The sequence below is a fragment of the Camelina sativa genome, chromosome 14 (assembly GCF_000633955.1).
Source record: "Camelina sativa cultivar DH55 chromosome 14, Cs, whole genome shotgun sequence".
In the NCBI taxonomy this organism is placed as follows: domain Eukaryota; kingdom Viridiplantae; phylum Streptophyta; class Magnoliopsida; order Brassicales; family Brassicaceae; genus Camelina; species Camelina sativa.
In genome coordinates, this window is record NC_025698.1 from 13,001,842 (window position 1) to 13,011,224 (window position 9,383).

Genomic DNA, 9,383 nt, shown 5'->3' on the forward strand with positions numbered 1-9,383 from the left:
TAATCGAAGTGTGAAGGTGCGTATAACTGATCATAATACCGTAATAATTTCCATAAATATTTATTTCTCATCAAGTGTATACATAAATCAATGCAATAACCGATTACAAAAAAAAAAAACGTTCCGGAGTTTATTACATTTACCGTATGCACATTCCTTTGAATCCAATGCCAAGAAAAAAACAAAATGCTCTCGTTTCTTACCAGAATATCTAGATAGCAGCTTTACGAGTAATACATACTAACAAAATGAGGCAAGAGTCCAAAAGAATATAGAAAAAACTAAAGAAGGCACGACGAACTAACTAGTTGTGAAGGCGATCAGGTGAACTAGGGATCCTTCTATTGGAATCTTCAAAGGAAGGATTTGTGTTGTTTACACCAAAAGATCTTCCCTTGAAATACCTCTGGTAGAGTCGTTGATGAACATCGTCGTCTTCCTTCTTGTTCTTGGACGAGAGCAGGGCTTCTCTGTCTTTTCCGAGTTGGTCTTCCGATAGTTCCGGAACTTGTCGTCCTTCCCGGAAAAGCCAGATCTGGAACAAAGATATGAGTAAGAGAGCGACGGAGAAAGTCAACAGAATATCTCGACAACCCATACAGAAACGGAGATGAAGAAAGAGAGAATGTTTCGATGAGGGAAAAAAAAAACGAACGTGAGAGATTATTTTGTTTTCTTGATATGACAAGAACGGTCAGAGATTGTTATATTCAGACATGAGATGAGACAACTCCAAATCTTTCTCTCTTTCTAACTAGTCCCTCTCTATGTTTTAATGTGGTGGAGCAGGCGCAGCCCGGAGGGAAGATGACGGGCGTGCTGTGTCATTGACTCATTTGTAATTTGAGTGAGTCTCTGTATCTGTCGTTTTCTATGTCACTGCTTTGTTCTTTTTTTGTTCACATATATATATCTCTTTCTCTAACTATAATTGAAATAGCTGTTATGTATAAATATACAACGAAGTACCTATATAATGTGTTGTAATTTACAAGGAAGAGTTTATATACAATTTTTCTTTTGGCAGTACGTATATCACATTTGCTCAATTATGGCTTTGAATGGAAGAACAGAAAAATAGCAGTTCACCATTTCATGTAATTCTTCTATCACTAAGTTACCATTCAAGATTTTTTTTTTTTTTTTTAAATTATTGCAATTCATCTGTGTGCAGTTCAATTTTTTTTATCTTTTTATGGTAAATGCAGGAAAAATACATGCAGATATGATCTACAGCTTTTTTGATGCTGTTCACTTTTAATCTACACTTGAACAACCAAATATTTGATCTACTTTTATTTTACTTGATCTGCTTGAACTACATGATCTGTTCTGCATGATATGCCTTCTCCATTCAAAACCTATGTTTTAGATTTACTGATTTGGGTTTCTTGTCACATGCATGTTCCTTAGATATTCTCTGTTTATTCCTCGGTTAGCTGGTCCAAAAATTTTAAATTATGATTCATTGTTATAGAAACAATGAAGTGGTCCAACAAGAAATGTATGCAAAAAAAAAAAAGAAGATAATCATGAGTTGCATTCCCAAGATAGGTGCCATTTTCGTAGCGTTGGGAATTGAATGGATGCAATTTATTAGGCAGACTATTGATTTTTTAAGCTACCCGATGGAGATGTAAAGAAGAAAATGTATACAACAAAAATGGAAACATAGTAGCTATAGAAAGCAAAACGAAGAAGCTTGCTTAACCTACGTTTAAGTGTGTCGGTGATCAAATTTGAAGAAGACATAACGATCGATGGAGGCGAACTAGCAATGTTGATATTATAATCACGCAAAATGTTTTCTGTAAGGTAAAATGATATATTTACAACAGAATAAACAAATTATGTTGTCTAAATGAAACAAATTAGTATATGTTAAAGTGTAGTAAAACAAATGATATATACATTTCTTGACAAACAGGGATATCTTATATATATATAATATATGAGAAGGTTTTTTCTAACTTTTACTCATATTGCGACATTTGACATTCTCTTTTAGTTACATCTGTCATTTTTTATTTTCATTTTATTCTTTTAAAACAAATTTATATAATTCTCAATTCCAAATAATCATATTTCTCTTTTTAATGTTGGTACAATTGACATATATTTTTAAATCCACTTTTATCTCTTTTCTTTTATCAAGCAAAATCAGATTTTTTTATAATAAAATCTCATATTATATATATGATACAAAATATAATGTTCTATAATATTTACTAATAAATAACTGATATTTGATACATCTATTTTACACATTTTTCTTACATTTTATTTAATTTGTCTTTCATCCTTTAAAGTAAAAAAACACACGCTATATTATATATGAGAAGGTTTTTTCTAACTTTTACTCACATTGCGACATTTGGCATTCTCTTTTAGTGACATCTGTCATCTTTTATTTTCATTTTATTCTTTTTAACAAATTTATATAATTCTCAATTCCAAATAATCATATTTCTCTTTTTAATGTTGGTACAATTGACATATATTTTTAAATCCACTTTTGTATCTTAAGTTCTTTTGTCAAACAAAATCAGATTATTTTATAATAAAATCTCATATTATATATATGATACAAAATATAATATTCTATAATATTTACTAATAAATAACTGATATTTGATACATCTACTTTACACATTTTTCTTACATTTTATTTAATTTGTCTTTCATCCTTTAAAGTAAAAAAACACACGCTATTTTATAATAAAGAAAATATCATAATAAAAACCATATCTTGGATGAGAAATAAAATAGTTTAAATATATGATTATGATTAAGCTTTTATATAATTTTATAAACCTTAATTTTTACACGTTTTAGAATCATATAATATTTTCTTTCAGTAATTGAGTAGGCAATAAAGTTAGTCAGCTCCACACTTCCACTAAAATCCAATCTTATATAATATGAGAAGGTTTTTATAACTTTTACTCACATTGCAACATTTGGCATTTTCTTTTAGTGACACCTGTCATCTTTTATTTTTATTTTATTCTTTTAAAACAAATTTATATCATTCCCAATTCCAAATAATCATATTTCTCTTTTTAATGTAGGTACAATTGACATCTATTTTTAAAACCACTTTTATATCTTAAGTTCTTTTGTCAAACAAAATCAGATTATTTTATAATAAAATCTCATATTATATATATGATACAAAATATAATATTCTATAACATTTACTAATAAATAATTGATACATGATACAACTACTTTACACATTTTTCTTACATTTTATTTAATTTATCTTTCATCCTTTAAAGTGAAAAAACACACTATTTTATAATAAAAGAAAATATCATAATAAAAACCATATCTTGGATGAGAATGAAATAGTTTAAATACATGATAATGATTAAGTTTTTATGTAATTTTATAAACCTTAATTTTTACACGTTTTAGAATCATATAATATTTTTTTTTCATTAATTGAGTAAGCAATAAAGTTAGTCAGTTACTACTAGTATGTTATAAATGGGGATGTTTTCATCCCATAAGGCATTATGAACCCGAGCGGTGATGCAGATAGGCTGTAAGAACCCTACCGCTCCCAAAATGTACAGATCTCCCAGCATGCCTCTTACATGCAGAAAACACCTAAGCATTGAAAAAACGTCTTTACATTTAAGATTTTGGGGAACTTGAACGCCCTCAATATCCAAAAAAATCCAATTATCATCAGGAGGATCCTGAAAACATTTGGAAACGTATGAAGGATTAAGGATCTATAGGATTACGAAAATCAAAGAAGATATAACCCTAATCTCAACATCACCAAAAGTCTCTATGCCTAATCTGATAAAACATCAACAAAGATGTATAGATAGATAAAAATGAACCAAAATGAACGATTAATGATCTATATAGAATTACGAAAATCATAAAGTCATCATCAACAAAGATCTATAGATAGAAGAAAATGAACCAAATTACCTCGTTCACCTCGTTCTCCATGAAATTTCGAGCTGCCACCGCGATAGTCTCACCAAAAAGAACCGATAAGAGAGCACAACAACAACTAAAAATATATAGTAAAAAAAAATTGCATTCAAGGCCTGTAACTCTATAAAGATTTTAGAATTTGAGTTTTTGGTTTTTGAATTTTGAAAAAATATTAACAATAACTGGAATTAAAAAAGAGATTTTCATTTTTTAGATTATGGCCATTTAATGGTTTTCACGTAGATTTATTTTCTTGTTTTTAGTTTTTAGATTTTGCAAAAGAAAATTTAAAAAAAAAAAATTAAAAATTACCGTTTGAAGAAAGTGAAAAAACACAAATATTTGGTTTTTGGATTCTTAGTGAAAATTGGTAAAAAAAACCTGATAATCTATTTTTACAAAAATCTTGATTGGGTAAATTACTAGTATATATATACGTATATGTTTTGGGTACGGAGTCAATTGGTCACATGGGTATGTCTAAAAAGAAGAATAATGATAGAAAAAAAGCAAATGTAAAATTGATTTGAAGAGAGATCCAATATCAAATTCGGGTTGTCTATATAACAATTTGGGCTAGCTGATAGCAATAATTTGATTCAGTAAGCAGTCCCGTCTTCGCAGATCCATGAGACCTATTTCTTGGGTAAAATCTCTTCCCCAAAATGAACATAGAGATGATCCAATCTCTCACATTATAGTAGCATCTACGATAGATCAGTGAAACTATATACTTAACAGAAATAGAAATATTAAATTACTAAAAATGTGGTAATCCAGAGATTTAAATATATAAGAGTTTGGTGGTTGAAATAGTTTCTACTTTTCTATCACTGTTGTGAGGATAGTTATACAAAAAACGAGAGCGTGAGGACTATTTGATGCATGCTACGTATTCTATATAAGTATGTTCGATTCATTTTGAGTTTGATTAATAATCGAGAAAGCAGTAAAAAACAAAAAACCAGAATTTTGTCTTCTCTTCAACTTCTTTCGCCATTTTCTTCTTGTCATTGTCTCAAATTTATTGTTCTCCCTTTGATCCCAGACATTATTTTATTTGTTCAGTTTTAAATCTTTTGACTTCCATATCAGTTTAGAAACTTACTTACCTCTATGTTTATCTTAAAACTACACTTTAGGAATTACATGACGACTAAGCATATGGAAAAGCACAGAGTAAGATTAGGGCTAAGTAAACATGTTTTTTTGTTTTTTTTGTAAAAGGGATAACATTGGGTATTTATTCTGTTTAATCCTAGAATCGAACCAAGGAATTATAAGAGACCTCTACAAAATAACTAAACATGTTACCAGAGATGTTTGAGTAACGTAAGCACAAATGCAATTAAAGTCGTCATATCGATTTCAATGCCTACAAGCCACACCACTTCTAGATTTTTCTCCTCCATGTGGCTTTTTTTCCCAAATGTATTTTTTAGATTTATGGAAAAATTTAAAACTATTTATTGTTTTTGTTGGTTAATGTTTACGTACCCTATAGTGTGGTATGATATGCATGGATCGGAGTCTAGTTTAGTAGAACGGTGTGGCTGCTTCTAAGAACCAACTTAACCAGGATTCATGTCGGGCAAAGATAGGATCCGAAAAATGAAAATCAATATATAAAAAGGATCCAAATTCATAAACAGACTTAGTTCGGTTTACTGAACCGGAGTAAACCAAAAACTTATACTAAACCAAGAGAAAAGCCAAAACCTGAAAACCAAGTTGACCCTTTTTAGAAGAAAAAAGTCCTCAAATTAGGTAATACTTTTCTTTTGACAAAAAAAAAGTTTATAATCTAAAGACTAGAAAGATTAAAACGAAACCACACCAAATCAAAACAAGTAATTTTGATTACAATATGGTTCATGCTAAAACCGAAAAAGATCCCATAACCGAACCGATTGGAAAAAAACGTTCAATCTTGTCTTATGTTATCTAAAGGAGGAAGCTGAGTGGAAGAAGTGTTCAAATTCCAAAGATCATCGTCCCACAAAACATCATTATACAAAACTTCATAATTTTTCTCAACGAACTCAACGTCCCAACATGAAGGCAACCAAACGGTGCTCCAAGTCATCAGCTCATCGACCACACCATCTCCCGCCTTGAGCCTCATCCCCCACAATTCCTCCTCCTCCTTCACCGCCGCAGCCGCAGCCACCGTTGCTGCTGCAGCCAATGCATCTACCACCACCACCTCCATCTTTATCTCTTCCTTCTCCTCCTCCTCGGGTTTTTGTCTCTTCCTCTCCCTCTTCATATAGAAATATATATGATTAATGTATGTTTGAGTGAAAGGAGAGAAGGAGACGCTATTTAAAGGAGGGATCGGAAGAGAGGAAATGAGTTTTTGTAGAGAATGTGTATGTATGGAGACATAGGTTTAGGACATGGAAGAGAGAGAGAGAGGATACAGTTGCTTAATCACACACCATCTGTCTGTTCATTCGGCCCTACGTGTCCTCCATTACTTTTTGATACAAATATCTTTGAGGAGAGAGTGGTTCACCAGAGTAATTATATAAACTCGAGTTTTTTCTTTTTAATGTGTTGAAATAATCAAAATGCCGCCCAGCAGAATTGAAACATCCTGCACGTACTTTTTTTTTTTTTTTTTCCTTCTGTTGTTTCTGTAAAAGAAGAAAAAAAAAAAAAGAGATTCGTTATAGTACTTTAGAAAGTGGGGAATGATATTAGAAAATAGTGGAGATCCCACCTGGACAAGGAAGTAGACCTAACGTACATGAGAAAGAGACAAAATTGAGCAAAAAAAAAAAAATGTAAATTTTTGGAAAGGACGAGTTGAGATTGTGTGTCTCCGAAGGGGCAAGTCGTAAGTGGACCTTTTTCTCACACAGTCACACGCACACGGTCCATGACGATCGATGTGAATATATCATCACTATTTTCTTTTTTTCTTTTTCTTTTTTTTCTTGTTTGAATACATAAATTTTTCCACTTAAGTACGTTTTATATCCTATGGCCAGTGAAGAAATAAGAAGGCTTTCGTAATGCAGCAAGTTTGACTTGGGTCAACAATAAAAACTGTATATGAACTCATTGAAATTAAGGTCTTAATGGTAGTTGTTGTTTTTAGGATGGTTTTTGGTTTTTTGTTTTTCAAAAACCATTTAATTATGTGATCAAAATCTATACTATAAAAGATAGTCAACTCTCTCTATTTGAGTGACACGTATGCAGTGAAGAGATTGCCATCTGTCTATTTTCATTAGAAGCAAACAAACTTAAAGTTAAAGAATATGAAATACCTTTCATGTCTTTTATTCTTTTTTTATATCACAAACAGTTTTAACATTTACATAAGAAATTTAGAGAGACTTAAAACATGTCCAAAGAAAATAGATGCATCACCAAAAGACAAAAAGGCATCGAGAGTGAATCAAAGCGCCACTTCTTCCTCTTGGCGTAAACCATGAATGTATGGAAATATGATTTAGGCGTTACAATTTTGTCAAGAGTTGAAGAGTTGCACCAGTGATAGAGATATTTGTTAATATTTTAGAAAAATTCATGAAAGTTTGTCCCTACAGAAATAAAATTTTCTATATAAAGAAGATTGGAGTTTTTTTCACTATCAAATGGAAGATAGTTGAATAAAACCGTAGAATGTTGGTTTAAAAAAATACAGAGACAAAGAGGGAGATAGTTGAATATATTCATGACTGTTGGTTTTCATATTCTAATATTTAGAAGTTGTCAAAAATTAACTGAATGAAATTCTTATTAAAAACTAATTAAATTATAGAGTTAATTATATTCAAGAAATTGAAGAAATTGAAGAGCTGACATGAAAGGAAGATGTCTATCTTAATTATATATATTAAATAGTTAGCCAAGCTGCAATTCTTGATAAAATAAAATGTTAGTGTTTCATAGTATTTAATTGAGAAGGTTAAGTATGAATATATCTAAATATATATTTTTTTTGAATAAAATATAAAACTTATTCAACCAAAAAACTCTTTATTTTAAAATATGTATCTTTAGATCAAGCTTTCATTTAAAATATTTTCTTTTGAAGTTTTAGGCAAGAATTGTTGAATATTTAAATCTCTCAAAATAAAGTTGTTCATGCATGTATCTAATAATTCAATTACAAAATAAGAAAACTTATGTGAAGTATTAAAACAATCAACGTCAAATTATATTTTTCAAGATTTCTAGAATTAAAAGAAAACAAAGATAAACTCTACATGAAAAATAAATTAGCAGCAAAAATTTTTAAAAACGGTAAAGTATAAGCCCGCGCATAGCGCGAGTACTCATCTAGTTATAGAAAAAGTAGTTTCCCTAAATATAGGGAATCTAGATTTTGACAGTTTTCTACAAATTCTTTAATAAAATCTAAAACCCCACTTTTATGAGTTTTTAGAAAATGGTACAAGATTTTTTTTTTTATTTGCAAAATCCAAAAACAATTAAATCAAAGGCCCTCAATGGTAGTAGTTTTTATGGTGATTTTCGGATTCTTGTCATTATGCATGTAAGCATATTTTCTTGTTAATATATTACACTTTTAACAGGAATCTCGTCCTTGGACGATGAATTACTTCCTCTCGTTCTTGTTTTAGATGTAAAACCTTAAGGACGATATGTCAGACCCTTCACTGCGTTTGAAGCTGAGACTTCAGAGTCAAGTCCCAGCTTTACTCACTTTATGTTTTGAAAGAAAAAAAAAACAGAGGATGTGTCACATTAATGTTTGAATAGACAGTAAAAACACATTGCATTATCTAAAAGACATAACTAGGTGTTCTTGAATATCGGATAAAATCTAAGAGCAAATAAGATCACATTCGCAGAAGATTTGTCGTATGATGGAGCGTGCAGACGCAGATGTGATGAAGAGACAAAACAATAGATAATAAAGGGATGGTGTTTTTGTTGCGACTCGTTATGTTTAAGGTTTTGTTGTGAATGAAATATTGAAATCTATAGTCTATAAAACAGAGACTAGTGAGAGTTACGTATATAGTAAGAGAGATTTGCATTCGGATGCTTCTTGGAGGCTAAAAAGTTCAGATAATAAATGCGAATTTTACATGATAATGTTGTTTTTTTCTGCATAGTTTCTGTAAAACTGGCAAATAAAAAAGTTATATCTGTATGGTTGATACGGTGGTCACATTTAACATCATTGAGACATTGACTGCTCAATCCACCTCGAGTTTGTTTAGTTGACCAAACTCCCTAAAAAAGATAAGTTACAAAAAATCACAAGTCACAACACTTTAGCATACTCATTCCCAAACCTATGCATGCACCCAAGAAAACAACGTTATCCTTCTCACACTGTATGAACTATGAAGCAAATACAATTGCTTTTATTCACAAATATGACGTGACAACTACATTCATGTCAAGGTTTCCCTTCTGTCGCTGCTACTGTGGGT

General features: G+C 30.6%; 3 protein-coding genes across 4 annotated transcripts in view; all 3 read right to left on the reverse strand.

Annotated features, from left to right (window-relative positions):
* On the reverse strand, window positions 28-872 carry LOC104741267 (CLAVATA3/ESR (CLE)-related protein 43). Its single transcript, XM_010462080.2, has one exon. The coding sequence runs from the start codon at window positions 596-598 to the stop codon at window positions 305-307; it is 294 nt and encodes a 97-aa protein (XP_010460382.1). The 5' UTR covers window positions 599-872; the 3' UTR covers window positions 28-304.
* LOC104741268 lies at window positions 5,571-6,430 on the reverse strand. The gene has a single exon (XM_010462081.2). It carries the CDS (start codon window positions 6,227-6,229, stop codon window positions 5,885-5,887), a length of 345 nt encoding a protein of 114 aa, XP_010460383.1. The 5' UTR covers window positions 6,230-6,430; the 3' UTR covers window positions 5,571-5,884.
* LOC104741269 (IST1 homolog) overlaps window positions 9,079-9,383 on the reverse strand; it is a 2,950-nt gene continuing 2,645 nt past the window's right edge. Inside the window, exon 7 of one of the 2 annotated variants that reach the window (XM_019235695.1) lies at window positions 9,079-9,360. In XM_019235695.1, the coding sequence (XP_019091240.1) occupies window positions 9,350-9,360 (11 nt within the window). In that variant the 3' untranslated portion in view covers window positions 9,079-9,349. The remainder of the gene's footprint in view (window positions 9,361-9,383) is intronic. The other variant, XM_010462082.2, reaches the window with a different exon arrangement.

What these genes read in the sequence shown, in the direction of transcription:
- LOC104741267 (XM_010462080.2), bottom strand. Translation starts at nt 598, where the DNA reads ATGGGTTGTCGAGATATTCTGTTGACTTTCTCCGTCGCTCTCTTACTC.
- LOC104741268 (XM_010462081.2), bottom strand. Translation starts at nt 6,229, where the DNA reads ATGAAGAGGGAGAGGAAGAGACAAAAACCCGAGGAGGAGGAGAAGGAA.